The 27241-nt window shown below is 37.9% G+C and overlaps 1 protein-coding gene across 10 annotated transcripts in view; it reads right to left on the bottom strand.

Moving 5' to 3' along the window:
• Positions 1 to 27241, bottom strand: part of adgrb3 (adhesion G protein-coupled receptor B3) — a 355792-nt gene that overhangs the window by 167188 nt on the left and 161363 nt on the right. For 7 of the 10 annotated variants that reach the window (XM_061958821.1, XM_061958809.1, XM_061958771.1 and 4 more), the window contains exons 3-6: positions 23362 to 23472; positions 20964 to 21125; positions 4838 to 5002; positions 1191 to 1355 (exon numbers count right to left, since the gene is read on the bottom strand). The exons of 1 other annotated variant lie outside the window; for it this stretch is intronic. In XM_061958821.1, coding sequence (XP_061814805.1) covers positions 1191 to 1355; positions 4838 to 5002; positions 20964 to 21125; positions 23362 to 23472 — 603 coding nt within the window. The remainder of the gene's footprint in view (positions 1 to 1190; positions 1356 to 4837; positions 5003 to 20963; positions 21126 to 23361; positions 23473 to 27241) is intronic. 2 more of the 10 variants (XM_061958816.1, XM_061958826.1) reach the window with 2 other exon arrangements.

The following is a 27241-nucleotide window of genomic DNA, read 5'->3' as shown; positions in this document are numbered from 1 at the left end:
GAGATTTACTGTCCTTGTGTCTTTCTGGCCAGTTCCAGGTCCTAAATGGCTGTCAAAGTGTCCCAACTTGTCAGATTATATCCATAGCCATCTACTTTTCAGTTGAGAGGCATGATTTAGGATCTACAATAAACTTACAGGGAGCAAGGAAGCGAGGAATGTTGTTATCAACCGTCCTCTTGGGGATGGGATTCACCAAAATGACCACGGAGGAAGGTTGAAGCTCAAAGGTGTTTTTAAGGACACTACTTTCCTTCAGAATGTCACAGTACATGTTGGAATTCATGTTTCCTTCCTGAACCGCAGCGCACCCCAGCACTCATGCAACCATACAAATGGTTTTCATGCAGATTTGTACACAAGACAGCTGTTTAGACCAGTGGTTCTCAACCTTTTTTCAGTGATGTACCCCCTGTGAACATTTTTTTTAATTCAAGTACCCCCTAATCAGAGCAAAGCATTTTTGGTTGAAAAAAAAGAGATAAAGAAGTAAAATACAGCACTATGTCATCAGTTTCTGATTTATTAAATTGTATAACAGTGCAAAATATTGCTCATTTGTAGTGGTCTTTCTTGAACTATTTGGGAAAAAAATAAATAAAAATAACTAAAAACTTGTTGTAAAAAAACAAGTGATTCAATTATAAATAAAGATTTCTACACATAGAAGTAATCATCAACTTAAAGTGCCCTCTTTGGGGATTGTAATAGAGATCCATCTGGATTCATGAACTTAATTCTAAACATTTATTTTGTTGAAGTATTATTCAATAAATATACTGTATTTATAAAGGATTTTTGAATTGTTGCTATTTTTAGAACATTTAAAAAAAAACTCACGTACCCCTTGGCATACCTTCAAGTACCCCCAGGGGTACGCGTACCCCCATTTGAGAACCACTGGTTTAGACAACAATCTGCTTTACATGACTCCTTTAAATAGCTAAGTTTATTTTCTATTTATTTTTTGAGAAAATATGCTGTCATAAAAATGGTTGCTGAAATGTGAGGGGAGTACCCGCTTTTGTTATCTTTGGTAAAATATCCAATCACAATTTAGCCAATGATTTCCTCCCTAAATCTCTGCTAAAAAGGATTATAATAATTATAATGCATATGGCCTTCAATTCACCTTTTCACATTTAGACAACCAAGCAGGCTATGGAATTAAAGGGGCTCTGGCGTTTTACCTGTGCAGTCAGGATTATGGCACTCTCTGCTTTCTGCCCAGTGACCGCGACACTCCGATCCCCCGTGAGCGGCCGCCGAACACTGCCTGGTCCTTTGCTGAGTGCCGTTGGCACAGGTCACTGAGCAATCACTCCAAGAGCTCCACTCTTGCCACTGTCCATCCACTGAAGCACCGGCCACAACACAACAAGCACGTCGCAAGTGATGGAGGTTGAAATCAAAATAAAAACAGAGCAGACACAAATAGAAGGAGATTTAGTGGGATAGAACAAACGTATAGCCAGCATGGATGCGAATTGAGGGACGAGAGTGCTGTCCAAGGTTTAATGCACGCTCACTGGATTAAATGACTTTGTCTATGGGACGATACACACTAAAAAATGCTGGGTTATTTTGATAACCCAATTTATGAGTTGCGAGTGTTGGGTTACATTTTGGAGTTATTTTTATGAAGACCAATCCTTTTTTTGGGTTATAAGGGTATTTGTTTAACTACATTCCTGGGTTTTCAAAACTATGAACCATTTTTGGGTTGTTCTTAAATTTTTGGGTAAAACGCTTTTTTGTTATTAAAAAGGTACTTTTTTTGTAGAAGGGACTTTTTTTAAGGATTAATCTCATTAATATTATTTACAATCACACATCTTATATACATGACAATATTTGAGCATGCTGTATAGAACTACTATGACCATACACGGCAATTCTTGTAAAACAATGCCACTCATATCTTGCTTTTGAGTATATTTTAATGGAATAAAAATAATTTTGATCAGTAGTTGGGAAGGAGTAGGACAAACCAGCAGTAAAATGTATCATTTTTAACCAAATATTTAGTCAAGGAGCGCTAAATTGCGCAAACCAATAGTTGGGTTTGGAATAACCCAACATTGTAGTGAGCATAACTCAGCTTTTGCGTTAAATACATTCAACCCAATAGTTGGGTTATGAATCAACCAACATTGAGTTAGAATAACTCAACTTTTGGGTCAAATAATCCAACCCAATAGTTTAGTTGGGAATAACCCAACATTAAGTTATCATAACTCAACTTTTTGGTTAAATAATTTAACGCCAAAGCTGGGTTGAAAAAATGAACCCAAAATGTTAAGTTATAATAACTCAAATAGGGGGTTTGTCCTTTTCTGAACCACCAGTTGGGTTGAAATTGGGTTATTTTTTAACCCAACATTTTTTAGTGTGTATTATTGACACTCTAGGATTTTTTTTACAATTGCTAAATTGAATTGACTGAGCTTTGTTCTGGTTGATTGCAGTGCGATAACTCGACGCAACTGCTTCTATTCTTAGCATTTTTATACTAATCGTCTGTCTCATTTTTGTCAGTGTAATGGACCTCACCCTCGCCTTTCCCCAAACCTGAGTTCTGGACCCACAACTGGGTCTAGTTCGGTTTTAATTGGGTTGCTGATTCTATGTGTAAAATGCAATACGCAATTGATTGTCAAGCAGTCAGACAAATTAATCATCACACATGCCATGACAACCTGGTACTTTTTAACATCAGACTTACCGCGTATTATAACAAGTTTTTCCCTAATCAACCAATTAAAACATGTTATAATAATTAATTTTCCATGCCACCATTTTGTTTTTGCATGGAATATCCTTCAAATGTACATCTGCTTGTACCGCAACTCTTTGTTCTGTTAGTTTTGAAGACAAGCAAATGTTGTCAAAACAAGAATCAGCCTTGTTTGTTTTAATAAACCAAGTGCAGGCAACCTTGATTAATGAACGTGTTTTGAGCAGACAACTGACAATTAAGCTTTAAACTATGAATCACACTGATTATAATAGAAAATTAGAATTTAAGGGTGTGTTGTTATATCTTGCTTGAAGGTTTTACTGCTTTTAAGTATGCTTTTGTTACAGGAAAGCACTCTTATTATTCACACAAACGTCTATGTGATCTTTGGGTAAGACTATTTTGCAAGTCAGTTTGAACAATATGTACAATAATGTACTTTATCTCACAGATGTGATTGCATCCCTCACATTTCAGCAACAATTCTATCGTACATTCTCAAGAGACGATAGAAACGAAACTTGGACAAAACATAGCACTATATATAATATTCTCAAGTACATTCAATCTTATATAGTATTGTTTCTTGAGAAGTTTCAATGCAATACAAATGTATGCTGAAATGTTAAGGGTGTACTCACTTTTGTGAGATCCTGTACGTCTAATATATAATTTATGGGATGTTTAAAAAAAATAGCAACATTTTAACAGGTTATTATATTTAAAGGGGACCTATAACAAATTATTCCTTTTCTGACGTACATATGTTGTTACAAAATAATAGTAATAACCGTGGGGCGGGGTGCGGGGTACAAGCGCTTTGCGTGTCTTTCTCGCCAATTCCAGGTCCTAAATGAAGTGAAGTAAATTATATTTATATAGCGATTTTTTCAAGTGACTCAAAGCGCTTTACATTGTGAAACCCAATATCTAATTTACATTTTTAAACCAGTGTGGGTGGCACTGGGAACAGGTGGGTAAAGTGTGTGGCAGTGACTAGGATGGCGGAAGCAGGGATCGAACCTGCAACCCTCAAGTTGCTGGCACGGCCACTCTACTAACCGAGCTATACCGCCTTGGCTGTCAAAGTGTCCTAACTTGTTGGATTATATCTCTCAGCCATCTACTGTCCAGGTGAGATGCATGATTTATGATGGAGAATAAACTTACAGTGAGCAGGGAAGCGAGGAAGCAGCAGAACCCTCGATGATGTAAACATAGGCACACACGGAAGTGATCACGTCGTCGCTTTAAAAAAGTTTTTCTGCATTAGCGCTTATAAAAACAATATCACTAATACTCGGTTAATATTCAGTATGTAAATGGGGTGTTGTTGGTGCTTTTTGAATGGTTATTTATTGGACTTTATGGCCGAAATAGTGGAGCTGATTGGCTTATTTAATATTTAGAATGCATTCAAAAAAAAAATCCATCCGTTGCCATGTCTTTTATAATGATTCCGAAACAAATTCCAAAACAAGTGCAGTTCCCCTTTAAGTTGGTAAGATATATATATATTGAATCAAGAGTAAGATTTTTAATCCGGTGTCAATATTTGAGTAGAAACGACGGGCTCTGAGGTCAAAAAGGTTAAGAACTCCTGATCTAGACCCCAACTAAGTGTTGCAAATGTAGATTCAAATCATTATAGGTCCCCTTTAAAAACAAATGGAAACATGACATACAGTACATTGGTTTTTGTACCCCTAAGGAAATTAACGAAGGTACCGCTCCACTCATCGCAGTGCTTAATCAAGTTATATGTCAAGTTAAATGTTTTTTTTTGTCATTTATGTAGTTTGCATCATTTGCTGCCAGTAAAAGTATATATGTTTTCAATAAAATGGTTGTTTGCAACGTATACATCACAATACATATTTTTTTTCTGAACTTTTGGACTGGATAACTAATGAAAAGCAAGGTACCACTGTACAAGGTTTTCACATAGGACAGCAACATTTGGGGCCCCACGGCATAATCTCTATTTTTGGCTAGGTGCTGAAAAAAGGATGAATATTCCCAACTGGACCTATTACTTCTTCGGGATAATAAATGATGAAGAGCTAAGAAGGGCAACTTCCTATAGGTAGATGATACCTGGGCATAGGGCTATGTTGCAAAGCTTAGTCTGTGTCTCAGGTCCGTCGCAGGCCCGGCCTCCGTGCTGTGGGGGCGCACACATCCTAGTCCTAGTGCGGTGACCCCGGCCACATGTGAACGAGCACAGACTCCACGGTGACCACTCCTCCCATACACCGTGCACTGCGGGCACAGAGAAGGTGTCAAGCCTGATCAATACCCCCCCTTGCTGCGCCCATTACATAAATTGGGCAATAATCAACTACGCTGAGTCATAAAAGGAAATCAAATCAATGAGAAATAATTAGCGATAAAGACATTAGATGAAACACTGAGCACACGAACAGTGTGGGGCTTATATCACAAACAGTGTTGCTTATGTAAATTACATATAAATTTAGCATATATTGAAAAACTTTTCCGTGAAGATGTTAATTAATGCCTCAGACAGCAGCCAAGTGTAAGAGCGACATTACACTTCCAGACTTTCAAAGCAAATATGTGGGTGTTGTGTCACTTTTTGCAGCTTGCTGATTCCAGTCAGGTTGCAAAAACCTAAATGTTAACGAAGAACGGCGAGAGTTGTGCAAATCATTACACAACAGACAGCCCTTAACCAGGTTTTGCACCTCTGCAAAAGCGGTCTCACCTGCCGTATTGTCAGCCATAACCCCTAAATATCAGATTAAAGAAATATATTTTATTCGCGGGTTAGACATCAAGCATGCAAACGATGCAAGAAATGCTCCCAAGGCAGGCAATTATTTTGTCTTTAAGCTTGTTCTAAACCCCAGATGGTGTGATTTTATTTTTGGATCCTCAAGACACACTGCTGCAACAATTGTTCCCTCAATATGTTAAACCCAGATTCATAAAAAAAACAAAAAAAAAAACACACTAAGATGTTTTGTTTCTTGAGAATGAGACGAGCAAATGCATGCTTTGTCTTAATTCCGACTCTTTATTAGTCAAGCTTTCAAGGACAAAAAGCGTTTTGTTTTAACTTTCTAATTTTACACACATGCTGGCAAAAAAAAAAAAGGGTTTTGTTTCTTGAGCAATTTAATTTTGCATCGACAGGCTGACAGATGGCAACTTCCTCCTCGAACTGCAGAAGACGATACGCGATTGGCTCAAAGTTGTTTTTGTTTTTTTTACTTTGGAGAGCAGAACATGGAAATGTGAGCAGCAGAGACATACAGTAGGTTAGACCAGTGGTTCTCAACCTTTTTTCAGTGATGTACCCCCTGTGAACATTTTTTTAATTCAAGTACCCCCTAATCAGAGCAAAGCATTTTTGGTTGAAAAAAAGAGATAAAGAAGTAAAATACAGCACTATGTCATCAGTTTCTGATTTATTAAATTGTATAACAGTGCAAAATATTGCTCATTTGTAGTGGTCTTTCTTGAACTATTTGGAAAAAAATATATAAAAATAACTAAAAACTTGTTGAAAAATAAACAAGTGATTCAATTATAAATAACGATTTCTACACATAGAACTTAAAGTGCCCTCTTTGGGGATTGTAATAGAGATCCATCTGGATTCATGAAATTAATTCTAAACATTTCTTCACAAAAAAAGAAACCTTTTACATCAATATTTATGGAACATGTCTACAAAAAATCTAGCTGTCAACACTGAATATTGCATTGTTGCATTGTAATGAATGGAATAGCCTACTTGATTTGATGTTCAGTTTATGAATTTACATTCATATTTTGTTGAAGTATTATTCAATACATATATTTATAAAGGATTTTTGAATTGTTGCTATTTTTCGAATATTAAAAAAAAAAAATCACGTACCCCTTGTCATAGATTCAAGTACCCCCAGGGGTACGCGCACCCCCATTTGAGAACCACTGGGTTAGACAACTCATGTCTAGTCCTGGCAGCAGACAATACATGGCGATATTAAATAATGAAAATACTTATTTTTTTAAATTGTTCGTGGAAAAAAAAAAGTTGTCTGATATCAGTCTCTCAAGTAACTGCTAGCGTCCTGTTCCCAGAGAAGAAGGGAATGTAATGACTGAACGGAAGACTGCAAAGTGAACTTGAAGAGATAACCTACATCCAAATCATTTGGCAATGAAACTATTAGGGACGGGTCTTTTAATGTGAAAATCCAAGAGCCCCTTTTACGTTGGCTTACGGCCATACTACCCTGAGCACGTCCGATCTCAGAAGCTAAGCAGGTTCGGGCCTAGTTAGTACTTGGATGGGAGCTCAATTTACGAATTTAACTGATTCTTAAACAGGATTTGTACATAAAAAAAAGTTTGTATATTGAAGCAAATTTCTATATAAGAAACAATGTAAACATGAATTTATGGGTTCCAACCAAGACAATATTTTAGTGAAATGTTGCACCTTTTCAATCAATCAATCAATCAATCAATCAATGTTTACTTATATAGCCCTAAATCACGTGTCTCAAAGGGCTGCACAAGCCACAACGACATCCTCGGCTCAGATCCCACATCAGGGCAAGAAAAAACTCAACCCAAAAGGATGAAAATGAGAAACCTTGGGGGGGAATTTTAAATACCGTATTTTTCGGACTATAAGTCGCAGTTTTTTTTCATAGTTTGGCCGGGCTCCAGTGCGATTTATATATGTTTTTTTCCTTCTTTATTAGGCATTTTCGGCAGGTGCGACTTATACTCCAGTGCAACTTATACTCCGAAAAATACGGTACTAAATATTATAAAAATGGGACCTATTACCTCCCTGCTTGGCACTCAGTATCAAGGGTTGGAATTGGGGGTTAATTCACCAAAATGATTCTGCTCACTGCTCTCCTCACCTCTCAAATGCAGAGGGTAATTTCACCACACCTAGTGTGTGTGTGTGACGATCAGTGGTACTTTAACTTTAACTTTTAACTTTAATCCCCTTAAGTTTTAGATTATGAGATCATGAACAGAATTATAGACGTTTGGTTTGCTTCCGCTTTCGGACTGCCGTTACAAGCTGTGTTGAATTTCGAAACACAAAATAGGAGCAGGGGTGTCAAACTCGATCACACAGGGGGTCACAGTTCAAAGTACACTTTATATTACGGGTCGTACAGGATTCATTCACGTATAACACGCACGACCGATTAACAAAAACATGTAAGTTGTTTCCTGGACCTCGTGCAAGTGTGTGCTGGTTTTAACGATACAGAGGTGTTATCTGACACTCTTTTAAAGACCGGTCATGAGGAAATGTGCATTTAAAAAAAAATATGAGCTCCATTTTCCGACCGCCTGAGAGTTTGTAAATGCATCGGAAAAACAGAGGGGGGTTGGGTAGTAGTAAGTAAGTAAGTAAGTCAATTTTATTCATAATTTCACAGATAAAATCACAAAGCGCTGTACAAAACATAGGTGAAGTAAAACAACAATTAAATTAAAACAACAGGGGCAACATCATAAAAAGGATACAAAGTGGATTAAAATTGATAGTTAAAAGGTGCATTAACTAAAATCTTTACTAAAATGAGAAGTTTTCAAATGTTTCTTGAACATTTCAACACAGTCAAGATCACGGAGGGACAGGTGCAAATTGTTCCAGAGTCTGGGAGCTATAGCCTGGAATGCCAGGTCTCCACGGGTTTTAAAACGAGTTTTGGAGATCTTTAGAAGACCCTGGCCTGAAGACCGGAGGCTGAGCCCTGAAGAGTAGGGGCATAGCAAGTCAGTGATGTACTGAGGGGCCCCACCATGTAATGCACGGAATGTCAGGACTAAAAGTTTAAACTCAATGCGGAATTTAACTGGAAGCCAATGAAGACTGGATAAAATGGGGGTAATATGGGCAATAGTAGCCGCTTTGTGTGCACGCTGTGGTTGCTCGTTTTAATACAATGATTGTTGACCAACCACCTCCTCGTCATCCTGGAAACTTCCGGGCAAAAGCTACAATATTTCATATGCACACAAAAACATCAGAACCAGCGAGGTTTGTAACTTCAGCAGGGACGTCAGTGTAGACAAATACAAAATCCAGCAGACGTGGCCCATCTGAGCATGCCTCGTCACATTTATCACTCTTGACTGGGTTGTGATGCATCTTTAATGGGATATTTCGTACGGACAGGGCTTAATAGTTAAAGTCAATTTTAGTCGTGATTCAATTATTGCTAGTTTGGGTGGTAACACGGGACTCTTCAGAAGAATAGTTAACGCACTGCATCCTATTAATACTGTTAATGCATGAATGACAGAAGATGTTCGTGGACTGATATTGATAGTGTTAGTTGATGTTCTCATTTGCTGAAATTTGCAATTAGAGCCGGATTCACATAGATTTTTGTATGAACCAGTGAGGGGTTTCGACTTGTCCGGGGTGTGCCCCGATTTCCGCCCGAGTGCAAAAGGCTTGGGCTCCAGCCCCCCTCCCCACGCAACCTAGAAAGGGACAATCGGTAGAAAATAGATGGATGGATGGATGGATGAACCAGTGAGCCTGAAAAAATACCTCTTTGAGACGGATACGACTCGCTGGACGGGAGTTTGTTACCAATAGTGTAGGTTAATCAGGGCTGACCTGCCCTAAACGCAGAACATGTGCTATGCGTAGCTTCTTATGGCACAGTGGACTAGTGCTTATCTTGCAAACCAGTATACACTGGGTTAAAATCCCAGTTGAAGTTGTTGTAAGGTTGATAATATTATGTTTTATTGATGTTGTTTTTTTCCAAAAATAAAATGCCATGATTGTAATAATACAGCGTCTTATACTTTTGCCACGTACCTGTGCATGAAATGTATGCCATTTTAATTTGGATTCAATATTAACTGTATTTCATTTTGTCGATTTTAGCATCTGGTCTATAGAAAGTTTGAACCACTGACAGTATATCGTGCAATTTTGTGCTATTGCCATTATTTTGCCAGTATCCCCAAACCTTTGAGGTTCCAATGTCATTCCATAGACTGTTTCGTTAAGGGGTTAAAAGTTGACTTTCATAATCAGGGCGAGTTTGCTTTGTAGACAGCGAATGAATGGCACCGACTGAGCCAGCTCTCTAAACCACAGCTTGTACAGAGGCAATAGTTGGATCTCAGGATCAGTGGTTGAGTGTACGGATCATAGGATCAAGCTGATGGTCTCCCCCCTGCCAAAGGCATGTTAACATCAAAACTTGGTCTGCCTCTGGCCACTGCTTTGATGCTTCCAACTAAGGTACAGTGCAAAGCAGGTAAGGCCAACACATCTAGCATGACTGAGTTTGGGGGGCATAAACAGACACATTGAAGCAGTTGAAGTGAACATATTGGACAGGATGATGCTTAAAAGCAAACCATTTGTGGGGTCTCAGCTTTTAGCTTACAATACTTTATTTAACACTGAAGAGGACATCTGTTTCAAGGCTGTACACCATGGAAAGACTGGCTTTTCTATTACAGTTTAAAAGCGAAAGCACACAGTTGAGATTTCACGCTTCAGTAGTGCAATAGTGCAAGTGTACAGAACAATGCCTTTTAACACCTTGGACTTATGCCATTTAAAAGGGAGAAGATTATCCTCCTCATCACATTTATAACATTGATCAGAATTTCTGAAAGCCTCATCCATTGTCCCTTATATATATATATATATATATATATATATATATATATATATATATATATATATATATATATATATATATAGTCGAAGTTTCTGTGGTTTATCCGTTATACAGTGCATATACGTTAGGTCAGGAAAAAACACAGAGGCTATATCATCCCTACAAGCCTGTTTCGCAGGTTTCCCTGCTCGCCAGGGGATTTTACTGAAGTGTCTGTGGCTGTTACATGTATATATAGGGTACATTACATGGGGGTGTGGCCATTGTTGCACAATAGCGCCTTGCTTCTGTGTCGGCATGATGAGACCAGTTCGTTGCGTTTGTTTAAAGTGGACATGCTAAAAGATCTAAAAGATGTAACCTGTGCCTGAAATATATATTTTTAATTATATACCACCCCATTATGTCCACTTTAAACAAACACAACGAACCGGTCTCATCATGCCGACACAGAAGCAAGGCGCTATTGTGCAACAATGGCCACACCCCCATGTAATGTACCCTATATATACACGTAACAGCCCCAGACACTTCAATAAAATCCCCTGACGGGCAGGGAAACCTGCCAAACAGGCTTGTAGGGATGATATAGCCTCTGTGTTTTTTCCTGACCTAACGTATATATATATATATATATATATATATATACCTCTTCAGCTATCTAACTTTATGGTGTTAACTTGTGCAATAAAAAAAAAAAAATATTGCAATCTTCCAGTACTGGCAGAGAACAAGATGGACATACAGTAAGGAGTTTTCGGCTTAAAGATATCAAACCTTGACTGACAAGAGTAAGCTTCTTGCAACAACATAAGATGCTCTTGAGGTAAATATAAAAAAAAAAAGCCATGGGGAGTTTGGGTTTATTTTCTGAAGGAGTTATTTTAAAAAATACATCAAATAAAATACTTTATTATGGGTTTTGTACTTTGGTGGAATGGTCAAGTTGCATGTATAAATAAAAAGTTAAACCGTGCTACTGGTACCTACCACTTTTCCACAAAATGAGTTAATGTATCATTATTAATGATATATTATTTTTATACAAAAAGCAATTTCTCAAATTTTGCCAAATTCTACATAAGATATTATAAGTTGTTTGTTATTAAAGGTCCATTGAGTGTAAACTAATATCCGGTCAACCTAAATACATTACAACATAGTAAAATCTACTTTTTTCTTACCACTTTCTCTTGTCCTCCACGTTATTTTTGAACAACTATAAATAAATGTGGGCAATTACAGCCTCTCCAATCATCGCTGAATGTATATTATATTGATAGTTAAAAAAACAAAACAGGAAAACTATTAAAAATAATACAATTAAGCAGGGGTGTCCAAACATTTATCAGAGAGGGCTGCATACTGAGAAATGAAAGAATGCGGGAGGCCAGTTTGATCCATTTTGTACACATTGTATGCCTGCCGGGTAGCCATTTTGTGCCAGGCAGCACATCCATCGAGGGTGGCCTGATCGATCTATGGTGCTCATTCAGTAAGCAGAGTGTTGCTGTCGTTAGCGACTGTGCTACCTTCTGCGCTTTTAAGTGCATTTTAGCCTTTTTACAACATTTTCATCATTTTGCTGACTCAATATGAGTCCAAAGAAAGCAATGGACAAGTGATGCGTGGTTTGCTACAATCAGGAAGTATCAACAGCATTGTTAACACTCCTTCCCTCTCCTTTCTGCTGCGCCCGATAAAGATTGAGCGACAAGGTTAAGTAGATTTTATTTTTTATTCTTAATCATTGTAGCGACCTGGCTGTTTAAGTCAAGGGTTTGGTGATTTCAAACCGGCAGGCAGGGCAGCTTCGTAAAGAGGACAGTTTAGCTTGCTGTTTTGTCTTTGTTATTAAACAGAGAGGCCCCCTTGATATGTTTTCTGATATACAGTACTGCATAGCGCTTGATATAGTACCGGTATCTACTACTCTGGATCTACTCTCTATTTTATGCTGCTGCTGTCACATATGCTGTATATACTGTAATATTGTACATGGTTATTGGTATATATTGTATATATGTTATAGACATAATATAATATATCTGTATATATATTATTCTGTACACAAATTATGTATATATTCGTATATATATGTTAGATTTTTTATCGCTATATAAGTCTATTTATACCTGCATTGTCCTTTCCATCCTTACACTTTCCATCATTGTAACTGAGCTACTGTGTTGAACAATTTCCCTTGTGGATCATTAAAGTTTGTCTAAGTCTAAAGGGTGCACAATTTTGCTAAAATATTATCTTGGTTGGAACCCATAATTCATGTTTACATTGTTCCTTATGTAGACATTTGCTTCAATATACAAACTTTTTTTTAAATTTACGAACCCTGTTCAAGAACCAGGGTTCTTGAACAGGTAATGTACAAACTACATTGAGCTTTCCACTGTACCTCATTAATGATGAATTAATTTAATTGTCAGAACATGACAAGGACAAATAAAACAAGAAAAACCCTGCTATAAAATAACATAATGTGCTTATTTTGATATTAAAGGGGAACATTATCACAATTTCAGAAGGGTTAAAACCATTAAAAATCAGTTCCCAGTGGCTTATTTTATTTTTCGAAGATTTTTTCAAAATTGTACCCATCACGCAATATCCCTAAAAAAAGCTTCAAAGTGCCTGATTTTAACCATCGTTATATACACCCGTCCATTTTCCTGTGACGTCACATAGTAATGCCAATACAAACAAACATGGCGGATAGAACAGCAAGCTATAGCGACATTAGCTCGGATTCAGACTCGGATTTCAGCGGCTTAAGCGATTCAACAGATTACGCATGTATTGAAACGGATGGTTGTAGTGTGGAGGCAGGTAGCGAAAACGAAATTGTAGAAGAAACTGAAGCTATTGAGCCATATCGGTTTGAACCGTATGCAAGCGAAACCGACGAAAACGACACGACAGCCAGCGACACGGGAGAAAGCGAGGACGAATTCAGCGATCGCCTTCTAACCAACGATTGGTATGTGTTTGTTTGGCATTAAAGGAAACTAACAACTATGAACTAGGTTTACAGCATATGAAATACATTTGGCAACAACATGCACTTTGAGAGTGCAGACAGCCCAATTTTCATCAATTAATATATTCTGTAGACATACCCTCATCCGCTCTCTTTTCCTGAAAGCTGATCTGTCCAGTTTTGGAGTTGATGTCAGCAGGCCAGGGAAGCTAGGGTCGATATTCTTCTCTTGATCATCTTCGGTGGCATAAGGGACGGTGTGAGCCAAGACATCCAGGGGATTTAGCTTGCTCGTCTGCGGTAACAAACTGCCGCCATTGCTTGCCGTGCTATCGAGGGCCTTTTACCCTGAATTGCTCACACACTCCGGCAGATTCAATAGGGGTCTGGCGGCAGATTTCTTTGACTTTATCGTTGGAAATGCATCTGCTTTGAGTGTCGCAGGATATCCACACATTCTTGCCATCTCTGTCGTAGCATAGCTTTCGTCGGTAAAGTGTGCGAAACAAACGTCCAATTTCTTGCCACTTTCGCATCTTTGGGCCACTGGTGCAACTTGAAACCGTCCCTGTTTGTTACACCCTCCGACAACACACCGACGAGGCATGATGTCGAAAAAACGGAAAATAACAGAGCTGATTTGACTCGGTGTTTGTAATGTGTTTGAGAAAATGGCGGATTGCTTCCCGATGTGACATCAGGTTGTGACGTCATCGCTCCGAGAGCGAATAATAGAAAGGCATTTAATTCGCCAAAATTCACCCATTTTGAGTTCGGAAATCGGTTAAAAATATATGGTCTTATATTGTCTTATATAAGGTATATATCGACGCTTACATAGGTCTGGTGATAATGTTCCCCTTTAACACTCTCAATGTGAAAATGTATTTGAATCTACCTTTAAAGAAAAACGTTTTGGATGTGTGTAGAAGAAAACTGACAGGTGCAGCAACAATGCACATGAACAGCATAGTTTATTCAGCCTCGACCTGGAGTCAGGCTGTGTAGCCTTTTTTTTGTATTTTGAAAAGAAGTGCAGACTTTAATGCTATTGGATCTGAATAGCAGCCTCAATAGAGCTGGTATTTAAGTGACTGCCTTTTGAAATGAGTCACCCCCTTTCTCTTCTTAGACTCTGCACCGTAGGAGTTTGACCCGTTTGAAAGCTGCCAAAGTCCCACATACACATATAAAATCAAGTACAATACATCACAGGTTTCAATGTGTCAAAAAGTGGCCACTTTGAATTCGGAGTCTAGGATGCACTTAGAGTCTGGGTTTAACAGCACCATCAAAAACCTACAGCAGATCAAGCAGGGCTGCAACATGTCATTTGTAAGTACTGCATATAGGTCAGTGGAAGCGTGCAAAGTTTCCCAGCATCATCAAGGACCGAGAGCAGGCCTCCAAGAACATTCAGATATCAGGCGTGGCATACACAAATATCAAATAGCAGGTCCGCCAGGACTCTTAACAGCTTCACAGCTCGAGATGTGAGGATTCTATATAACTCTTGTCCCCTAACTGAACCATGAACCTCTCCTGTGGTCGGATTTCTGCCCCCGTTACATTTGGTTATCTTTGCTTTCGTTATTTGCAGACAGTTTACTTCCAAAATGCAGGACATTGTGTAAATTAATCATCACTGCCAATGCTTTGTCGGAGTTGTACATTAATGGCCTTTAAGGCAACAATGCTATATTGTAGATCAGTGGTCCCCAACCGCCGGGCCGCGGCCCGGTACCGGTCCGTGGATCGATTGGTACCGGGCCGCACAAGAAATAAAAAAAATAAAAAAAATACATAATTATTATTTTATTTTTTATTTTTTTATTAAATCAACATAAAAAACTAAAGATACACTTACAATTAGTGCACCAACCGAAAAAACCTCCCTCCCCCATTTACACTCATTCACACAAAAGGGTTGTTTCTTTCTGTTATTAATATTTCTGGTTCCTACATTATATATCAATATAGATCAAAACAGTCTGCAGGGATACCGTCCGTAAGCACACATGATTGTATTTTTTTATGACACAAACATTTTTTTTTTTAAATTAAAAAAAGACATACCCCCCCACCCCAGTCCGTGGGACAAATTTTCAAGTGGTCCGCAGTTACACAAAGGTTGGGGACCACTGTTGTAGATTAAAAAAGTATTTTAATAGGCCTACGCTTCAAATTGCATTTTGTTATTTGTTTTATTTATAAAATCAACACAATTTAACATAAAAAAAAGAATATTTTCACTGCTTTGATATGCTTTGACAATAGCTAACTTCTAGAAGATGTCATTTTAAATGTCTAACCATAAAAATAAAAAAACAGTAAATATATTTTATCGGTCACTGTAAACATGTAAAAAGACCGATGCTGCATAAAACGTCATTTCCGGACTATAAGCCGCCACCTTTTTTCCACGCTGTGAACCCTGCGGTCTATACAATGCTGCGGCTAATTTATGGATTTTTTCCAGGTTCACAAGCTTTACATGCCATCGATAAATTTGGCCTTATCACATTAGACCGGGGGGTCAGCAACCCGCGGCTCTTTAGCGTCGCCCTAGTGGCTCCCTGGACCTCTTTCAGAGATGTGTGAAAATGGGAAAAAAAAATGTTTTAACATATTTTCTGTAGGAGAACAAACATGCCACAAACCTTCCTAATTGTTTGAAATCCCACTGTTTATGCCATACATGCTTCATTGATGAGAGTATTTGGCAAGCACCGTTTTGTCTGACTAATTTCAGCGGTCCTTGAACTCATCGTAGTTTGTTTACATGTACAACTTTCTCCGATGCTACCACAGAAAGACGTGTTTTATGCCACTCCTTCTTTGTCTCATTTTGTCCACCAAACGTTGTATGCTGTGTGAGAATGCACAAAGGTGAGCTTTGTTGATTTTATTGATTTGCTGGAGTGCTAATCAGGCATATATATATCGATGCTAACATGCTATTTAGGCTAGCTGTATGTACATATTGCATCATTATGCCTCGTTTATAGGTATATTTGAGCTCATTTAATTTCCTTTACTTTTGTCCTCTGTGTATTTAATTTATATTTGTATGTCTCATGACACATTATCTGTATGTAATATTGGCTGCATTGCTGATAGTTGTTTGTGTGCCATGTTGTTCCAGACCACAGCAAACTTGACCTAGCTTGCCAAAGATTGCAATAACTCTACTAAATGAAGACAGCCTGCCATTTTCTTTAACTTGGACACACACATCTATACCTTTGGCCATTCTGAGCCGGTAATTTCCAGAAGTTATATCATCCTGTGAGAAGCCTCCATTTTACTAATGATTTCCAATGTTGCAAAAATGTGTAGAATAAAAATTAAAATACAACAATTCTGTCAACGAAGATTTGCGTCACCCTGCGACACATAGTCATTTTGATAGTAGGCTAATGTAGCTAATATAGACACTTACATCATGTGTTGCCTTCATTATAACACTTATATAAGGCTTTTAATTTTTTGCGGCTCCAGACCGATTTTTTTTGTATATTTGGTCCAACATGGCTCTTTCAACATTTTGGGTCGCCGACCCCTGCATTAGACCAATGAAATTGCCAAACAGGTCAAAGTGGACCAATGAAATTATTCACATTAAATCAAAACACACTCACACAGTCATTCAGTCATCCACTTAGCGCGTTATGCACTCACCCTCATCCTGGCGAAGACACGGCCAATGCAGAGGTGATTGACTCTGGCCATCAAAACAAGGATACAGAGCCGCCGAACGCCTGGACCGCTGCGCGCAGAAAAAGATGGCACAAGCCAAGAGGCGACCGTCTCGAGACGAAAGTGAAAGCGAAAACGAGGCTGAGAAAACCCTGAGTGCCCTCAACTCTGACACCGAAGAAGACGACTCCATGAGAAGGTGAAGACAGCGTTCAAGCGCCTGTGTATATATTTCATGTTTCAATGTGTACACTTAGACATGTGCGACCAATATATGCACAAAATAACATTTGTCCAAACATTAAAGGGATGCGGCTTATATTTAGGTGCGGCCTATAGTCCAAAATGACGGTAAATATCATTATGAACACAGCATTGACAGATTGACGTTTATTTCTACAAGTGATGCGTAAAACAACGGGAGCAAAACACAAAAACGCAAGTTTGTAAAGTCCCTGCAAGGTGGAGCAACACATGCCGACGGACTCCATGGTAACTTGTATCGTTTTATATTCCCAGCAGGACGCTTGATGTCGTGGTACAGTGCACAAGACCTGGTCTACCACATAGTTTCACATGGCCCGCAAAATCCTGGAAACAATATTTTTTTTAAATAAAATACTTGATCTTTTCTTACTACTGTGAATGTATTTGTTCTTTCCAATATGTCTGAAAAAAATACACATACTGCATGCAGTTTCATGTCACGTAAACGTTGATTTTATCTAATAATGCAACAAATATTGTTATGATCCGTTGCCCAGATCATGTTTTGTTCTGTTAGTTTTGACTACCTCAGTTCTGTTGTTTGTGTTTCAGTTACCATGACTGCAGATTAGTTTCACCTGCCTCTGATTAGTGTTTGGGACGCTCACCTGCTCCTGGGCACTAATCAGAGAGCTACTGTATGTATTCTCGTTTCTTTCCACAATCAGTCTGGTTTCCTTGTTTGCATCACGCAACAGCTAACGACGATTTTTTGATTCCTGTTTATATGCTAGCTCCCACGCTAGCCTCCTTAGCTTTGCCTCCCGTGCTATCGACTAGCTTTTGTTTTTTCCTGTTTTTTCCTGCATGATTTATACAAATAAATCATCCGAAGTTGTTTGTCTGCATCCTGGGAGAACGACCTCCGCATAACCATGCAACCAACTCGTTACGTTCATACATTCCAAATATAAATTTTTTATCAAATAAAAATGAATACTTAAATATGTGCTTGTGCACTGTAGAAATCACAATAGATTTTACGGTAAAAATCAGTTGCCTGAATTTTACTGTCAAAAAATAAACACAACTGTTGTACCATTTTTCCATTTACTACACTGTAAGAACAACAACCATATGTATCTTACCGTAAAAAAAAGAACAGTGGTACTGTTTTTACTTTTACAGTAAAATGCTGTAAAAAAAACAACATTTTTCTAGCAACTGAGCTATCAGTTTTACACTGTAAAGTCTACAGTTTTTGCTTTGTTTTTAAGTGTGCATTACATTTTTTTTAAATGCATCGGCAATTGTGTAATATCTTACTGTACATATAACCAATCCTAGGTGTAGTTCTGATAGGTACCAATCGTATATATGGAAACACTGGTATCTGTGCCTTCTATAGGATGTGTAGACGCAATTTTAAAGTGTATATATACCGTATTTTTCGGAGTATAAGTCGCACCGGAGTATAAGTCGCACCTGCCAAAAATGCATAATAAAAAAGGAAAAAAACATGTTTAAGTCGCACTGAAAAAAACTGCGACTTATAGTCTGAAAAATACGGTATGTGGTAACACTTTAGTATGGGGAACATATTCACCATTAATTAGTTGCTTATTAACATGCAAATTAGTAACATATTGGCTCTTAATTAGTCATTATTAAGTACTTATTAATGCCTTATTCTGCATGGCCTATTAATAACCCTAACCCTAACCCTAACCCTCTAAACTTTACCCTAACCCTAACCCTAGCCCTAACCCTAACCAAATAACTCTAAATTAAGTCTTTGTTACTTAGAATATGTTCCCCATACTAAAGCATACTTGCCAACCCTCCCGAATTTTCCGGGAGACTCCCGAAATTCAGCGCCTCTCCCGAAAACCTCCCGGGACAAATATTCTCCCGAAAATCTCCCGATTTTCAGCCGGAGCTGGAGGCCACGCCCCCTCCAGCTCCTCACTCAGGTCTGCATGGAGCTGGAGGGGGCGTGGCCTCCAGCTCCATGCGGACCTGAGTGAGGACAGCCTTTTTTCACTATGGGAGGACAACAGGGTGACAAGAACTAAATCATCCAGACTAGAGATAAATTGTATTATTATGTTTATCTTACCCAAAAATAAATATATTTATTAATTTAAAAAAAAAAAAACTAAATAACTAAATACATTTGTACTATATTTTGCTAAAAACATCATCATTTTTTTTTTTTGTATTTTTTCTGACTCCTTATTACATCCAGCCATAGAATTATACCGGTACATTAAAATAAACATATTTGAAATAATACATTTTAAATTATCATAATAATTCATTTAAAATGACCATATTTAATTATTAAAATAATTGCTTGTTTATCAACAACTTTAGCATTTTATTCATTACATTTTTAAGCTCTCAGAAGCCAAGTTATGTTATATTCATGTTATATTTATGCAAGTTTGAAGTATCAATTATCTAAACACAGTTTTGTTTGCATATTTTCAGGATGTAGATATATATATATATATATATATATATATATATATATATATATATATATATATATATATATATATATATATATATATATATATATATATACATATATGAAATACTTGACTTGGTGAATTCTAGCTGTCAATATACTCCTCCCCTCTTAACCACGCCCCCAACCACGCCCCGCCCCACCCCAAACTCCCCCACCTCCCGAAATCGGAGGTCTCAAAGTTGGCAACTATGTACTAAAGTGTTACCATATATATATATATATATATATATATATATATATATATATATATATATATATATATATATATATATACATTTTTTATTTTTTATTTATTTTTTATTAATTTTTTTTGCTGCTTGTATCTATTTATTAGATGCCTTTTACTGAATATGCACAAGCACTGTTTTTAATATTACGTGATAAAGCCTTTTACTATTATCATTATTATTATTATTTATTATACTGTATTTTGTTTGTTTTATGCACTGTATGTGATTGTATGTCTACTTGGACGTCGGAGTCTGCGATAAAAGTTTGATGACGAAGTTTGATGAGTAATATCATGCGGAGAATCCTCATGTATTTATATTCATACATTTTTCACTGTTACAAACTATAACTGCGATGTGGCCCTCAACAAAAAACATTTTGACACCCCTGATTAAGCTTAAACTATCGATTTGTATCTGCTTTTGCTGGAGCATTTTGTTCCATTCCTGACTATGCAGAAGCACCTCTTCAAACGGCAAACAATAAGACTCTGCAATTACAAGTCTGACGCGTGCACCCACTGACTCATCGGCCACAGCAGCACGTGTGTCCAGGACGGCGATACACAGGCCTTAGAAACAGCCGAGCTATTTTGAGTTTCCCTATAACCGGTAATCTTGAAGGAAAAAAAAGACATTTCACAATATCTGAGCTCAGTGCAGAAGCAAACATCATTAAAGTAATTTTGCTGCTGATGAGGGTGCCTGGCAGTTACATGGAATGGGAAATCATAAAAGGTGGTTATGACCGAAACAAACATTACACAAAATAACTGGAAAGAAAACATTGGGTTAACTGATGATGATCATACAATATAAGACACATTCCGATGCAACACATTTCCTGTCATTTCATCCCCCAAAAAATAAATAAATAATAATACATTCAAGAATCTGCGGCTAACACTACCTGGACAAGGGGCAGTGTTATTGCAAACCCTTGATTCTCTTAAAGGGCCGCTGCAGTGTGTTCCGTATGGTGAGACACATGTTCTTGTTCGCACCTGCGACCCTTGACCGCATGTTACAGAGCAAGAGCTCCACTGGGACCACTCCTCTGCACTTGATTCACCTGTATGGGAGAAGGGTGACACTAGTTAAATGCAGCAGTATGGTCTGGGGGGCACGGCTCAGGTGGGCAGTCAAATGGGGGAGGGGCCAAAGTCAGCCGGCGGCGTCTTCGGGACTTAACAGGTGCTCTAAATTACGATTCTTTGGTCACAACACGTGTGCAAAGATCACAGAAATTTCGGGTTGGAAACAAAAATTGACATCAGACATTGTTGCATTCTGTAAGGTTTCATTTCAGTGAAACAAAAATATGTGGGGAAAAAGCAAGGGGGGAGAGGGGCAGCATGGATAAATAACACTTTATAAGAACATGGCGACATGCAAGAAGGATGAGGTTTGGAGGGAAATAAAATAACATGATGGATATTGTGATGGGCGTTAGTTCGGGAAAGAAAGAATGGAACATGGATTCCCTTTGCACTGCAGCAAAACTGTGTAGCTCAGTGAGACGATATTCAGAAGTGGCTCCACACTGACTTAAAAAAAAAAAGGGTAACACTTTAGTATGAGGAACATATTCACCATTACTTAGTTGCTTATTGAAATAACAAATACAGCATTTTTCGGAGTATAAGTCGCACCGGAGTATAAGTCGCACCTGCCGAAAATGCATAATAAAGAAGGAAAAAAAACATATAAGTCCGGCCAAACTATGAAAAAAAACTGCGACTTATAGTCCGAAAAATACAGTACTTAATTTATAGTTATTTGGACACTAGGGGAACATATAAGGGTTAGAGTTAGGGTTAGGGTTAGGGTTACGGTACTAATAAGCAATAATTCTGAGGTTATTGAGGGAAGACTCTTAGTTAATGGCTTACTGGTTGTATAATAAGGCCATGCAGAATAAGGCATTCATAAGTACTTAATAATGACTAATTAAGAGCCAATATGTTACTAATTTGCATGTTAATAAGCAACTAATTAATGGTGAATATGTGTTCCCCATACTAAAGTGTTACCAAAAAATGCAAATATTTAACAAGTTAAAGGTCAATTAATTAGCAATTACGATTTGAATTGTGCTTTGTTTTAGACTTTTTTTTTTTAGCTTCCTGTGGGGTTTTGTTGCAAACAGGCTCGATTCATATTCGAAATCTAACCTGATTTGAATACATTTTGAGTTAATTAATATTATTCAACAAGAACAGTCAATGACCCAAATGGGACACAAACCTAAAAAAAAACCAACACACCGACAAAACTACCGTATTTTTCGGAGTATAAGTCGCACCGGAGTATAACTCGCACCTGCCAAAAATGCATAATAAAAAAGGAAAAAAACATATATAAGTCGCACTGGAGCCCGGCCAAACTATGAAAAAAACTGCGACTTATAGTCCGAAAAATACGGTATTCATTTTCCACGTGAAATGTTTAAAATGTATTGTTAAATGGCAGCTCTGAATACACGTGCGTCATTATAGCAACCCTGGAGTTGCAGCAAGGTTTTAGAAGCACTTGAAAACAGCTCATCAGAACTCTGCCCTTAAATTTGGAGGTCATAAGATAGACTGGAAGGTGGATCAATTTGTTAAATGAAGCAGCACAGGGAGTGTAAATAAAGTGAGAATGAAGAAACACAAAAGGACAGCGACACGCCTCGACGGGGACGCGACATACCTGGAGCGTGTGTTAAATGGGGGGAGTGTTAATGAGTGGATGTTAATTCAGGAGGGAGGTTGTGTGTGTGGTGAGTTGCAAATGAAGGTGGCGGTGAAAACGTCAACAGACAGCAAATGTGAACAGAACTACACGTATAATGACGTAAAAAAAACAAAAAAACAACCCAACCGCTATTGTAGTTTTAAAATCAAACTCAAATAATAACATGAGAATGAATATTGAAGTTATTAAATGCTATACAATACTAATGAAAATGCTGCAGGTATATTATAAGCACCACTTACAGTATCTCTTTGGGCTGAATATTATTATTATATATATTTTTTTTTATCAGACTAATGATTATGACTATCACGCATTGCAGCGTACATTAAAATTCCGATGAAAATGAAATAAACACAAATTTACGTTGAGAGAAAAGAAATGAGAGAGGCGTTTATCACTAAGTCTTATGTAGAGAATGAGTTGGGGGGAGGGGAGGGGGGGCAGGGGGGGAGAAAAATTAAGCAAAAACATTTCCACTCAAGAAGGTGCAATACAAGAGAGAGCATGCATGATGAAATTAAGTTTAGTTAAGAAAATACAATAAGGAAATGTAACTATTATATTACCAGTTTGTGCCATAAATTTAGCAGATTCAGCTTGCTCCTGCAGGGCCTTTGTGTCATGAACTGATCTCGGCCGCTGACTTTTTACTGTATGCTCTCCGATCATTCCATATTCTATGAGACAAAATAGAGGTTGATAATGAAAGCTAGGCTTAGACATGATCTTCTGACAACAATACTTATGACATAGTCGTTGGTCAGGGTGTTGGGGGGAGAACTGCAGTACATGGCTAGAAACAAAGACCACACATGTTTGGGTTTAATTTGTCCTTTCACTCTAGGGCATAGGACAATGCAACATATTGATATGGAAAAAAAATAGGTGCAATTATTAATTGAGCTGGTAAGCACATAGCAGACATGCAAGTTAACTCACATCGGTTTTACTTGACTAACACTTCGTCAAAGCAGCCGTCCCTCCCTCCCTCCCTCCCTCCGCCCGCCCGCCCGCCCACGTTACCCGGAGAAAAAGGAAAGAAAACAAAAATGAAAGTAAAAATGTGTAAGCTGTAAGAAAGCCACAGAGGAGGGGGGGTCATGGACATAACATGCGATTGATCCACAGTTTCCTCAAATGTTTCATTATGATTTTTTTTCTTTTATGTTCGACCCAGTCAGAAATAAAAACCCTGCGACGTTGTATTATGAGCTGTGTTCTTTACAATTACAGTACACGAACACTTCCTTTGTCTCCGATACAATGGAAACAAAGCACACAAAAACCGAGTAATGGTTCTTTTTAACCACAACACGTAAATGTGGATATAATCTTTGACCTACAATTGAAAGGAATGAGTGTCAGCGGGGTCCTAATGATGTGATTTAATCATTCACAAATAGGCAGAATGTGATGAATTGAGAGAAAAAAGAAAGAAAAGAGAATCACACGTTCAAATTGCCTTTATTAGTAAATCCGACACCATACTTGCCAACCTTGAGACCTCCGAATTCGGGAGATGGGGAGTTTTTCTTATATATATAAATAATCCGTTCATGAATGAGCATATCCGTTCAGCCACCGTGTTCAATCGAGAAGTCTGATCTACAAAATGTGCAGGCAGCATACCCCTTCCCTTTCCAGCTGTCCTGGATGAACTGAAATTATTTTTTTCCAATCATTTTGAAACTTGCAAGCGTGCTTCTTCTTCTTACTCGTCGTCGCCATGTCTCTTCTTCATTCTTCTGCTTTGTCTCTGTTATGTTTTTGGACATTACTACGTGCCGTAGTTTTGAAGCAATGCATGATGGGAATCCGGATGTTGTGTGTCAGTGTATTAATGTGCCGGCTTGAATAAACACACGCTGAGAAATAGCTCCTACTTTATGGGTTATAGATTAACCTAACAGTGACGTGCAGTCACTGTCATGGAAAGAAAAAAAATTTAAAAATATTTTTTTTTTATTAAATTGTTATATGTATCCAGTGATTATACTATAAAGTTATTTTCCATTTAACTTCACCAGTTTTAGATTATTTTTATTTAAAATCGCTGAATTTTCACATTTGCACTTTTTTAAATAGATTCAATCTTGCACGTGGAAAATTTAAGTGAGGGCTTTAGTTGATATAACACTCCCGTCAGGGGATGCATTAATCCAGCACAACAGCGGCGCATGGACTTCATTTATAAGTAAAGGTAAGACCATAATAAAGTTTTTTTTTTTATTAAATGTGCTTTTTTGTGTGCTACAGTTTGTATATGTAATTAAAGTTAAGTTAAAGTAGCAATGATTGTCACACACACACTAGGTGCGGTGAAATTTGTCCTCTGCATTTGACCCATCCCCTTGATCACCCCCTGGGAGGTGAGGGGAGCAGTGGGCAGCAGCAGTGGGCAGCAGCAGCGCTGCGCCCGGGAATAATTTTGGGTGATTTAACCCCCAATTCCAACCCTTGATGCTGAGTGCCAAGCAGGGAAGAATGCTGGTATGAGCTTTTAAACATAACCCGTTAACTGCTGCCAATCAGATGGTGAATAAGATACTCTTTAGGGTTCATATGTTTGTAAATCTGACTGTGATGAAGTCAGTGCCTCACCAGCCATCAACCTCACCGCACGTCACTGTAACCTAAGTATAACGGAGACATATATAATAGTCTCCTTTTCAGGTGACAGAGGACGCTAAAGGCCCTCAATATTGTCATCCGGGTGGAAGTCGGGAGAAATTCGGGAGAATGGTTGTCCTGGGAGATTTTCGGGAGGGGCACTGAAATTCAGGAGTCTCTCGGGAAAATCGGGAGGGTTGGCAAGTATGTCTGACACCAGTCATTCATGGGGAGAATGTTACATTTGCAATATTATTTATTTAAAAATGTTGTCGCAGAGACCAGGGTTTACAGGAGAACACTGTAAGCCTCCACTTGTTCACAACAAATCCATTCATTTAGTCTTAAAACATACTTGAGATGGTTTAAAAAAAAACATCGTTTTTTTTCTAGAACTGTCAAAAATAACGAGTTAACTCATGTGGTTAATCACAAAAACGTATTGCATTAATCAGATACAAGTGATGATTAATAACACCATTTGTTTTTGAGCGCACATGCTCTTTTATCTTTTAACAGATGGTTACATGAAAAACCGCGTAAGATGTTATACAGACATTGTGAAGTGAAGTGAATTATATTTATATAGCGCTTTTTCTCTAGTGACTCAAAGCGATTTACATAGTGAAACCCAATATCTAAGTTACATTCAAACCAGTGTGGGTAGCACTGGGAGCAGGTGGGTCTTGCCCACGGGCACAACGGCAGTGACTCGGATGGCAGAAGCTGGGATCGAACCTGGAACCCTCAAGGGCCACTCTACCAACCGAGCTATACCGCCCCATTGATGATGGAGACTCGAACTGATGGCAAATGTCACTCCAAAATACACCCAGATAGTACTTTAGCTAAAATTGTTGAGCAAACAAATGACATGCATTCAAGTTAAACATAAAAAAATTTAAAAAAATGTTAAAAATCCTGCATAATTTCTGACATTCTGACAATAAAATAGCATTTGTGTCAGAATATTGGGATCTTAAAGTTACTGTATTCTTTGGACTATAAGCTGCTATTTTTTTCCAACGGTGCGGCTAATTAATGGGCAGTCATAATGTTTTGTATTCAACAAATAGTTTTCATATTACTCCGACAGACACTCTGAAAAGCAGTGTTATTGTTTGTGTTATGGCACCATCTTTTGGACGAGTTCGCTCACTGCATTTACTGCCGGTTAAAAATGTACTTCCTGTTTTGTGCCTTGGACCGGAAGAATAACTGTCCATACAAATTGATTTTTTGTTTAACACTTTAAGCAACGTTTGTAAGTTTTATAGTATAACTAAAACAATTTATACGTACTAAACCGTCCCATGTGTGATGTCTGTAGGATTTTTTTTCATGCATATTTGTACGTGATCAAGCTATCGTCATTAATAATAGCGAATATGCTAGCATGTTAACGTGTGTCTGCTAGTTTTATTAACGTACAAAGGCATTATTTTCGTATTATTGCAGTTTCCTAATAAACATGACGATAACTTCTGTTTTGTCTGATTAGCCGTTTTACTGCCATGTGACAGGCACTTCTTGAAAACAATTAAGGTATGTCAATAACAATTTAAAAAATCTTTTGTATTGTTACAAATCTGCGGCTTATATTTTGGTACGGCTGAAATAAGTAAAAATAGTTTTCTCTTCTAAAATTTGATGGGGGTGGCTTAAATACTGGTGCACCCTCTAACCCGAAAAATACAGTAAATATCTTTATAACACCAGAAATATCAACAATGTGTTTTGTCTACTAAAAATGCAAGTGTACTCAAAAAAATGTCCATTAAGCGTAGATAATGGCCATACATATTAGGAAGATGTTAAAAAAACACAATAAAAAAA

This window comes from Nerophis lumbriciformis, linkage group LG02 (genome assembly GCF_033978685.3).
Source record: "Nerophis lumbriciformis linkage group LG02, RoL_Nlum_v2.1, whole genome shotgun sequence".
Classification (NCBI taxonomy): Eukaryota; Metazoa; Chordata; class Actinopteri; order Syngnathiformes; family Syngnathidae; genus Nerophis; species Nerophis lumbriciformis.
This window is presented reverse-complemented; position numbering and strand designations above follow the sequence as displayed.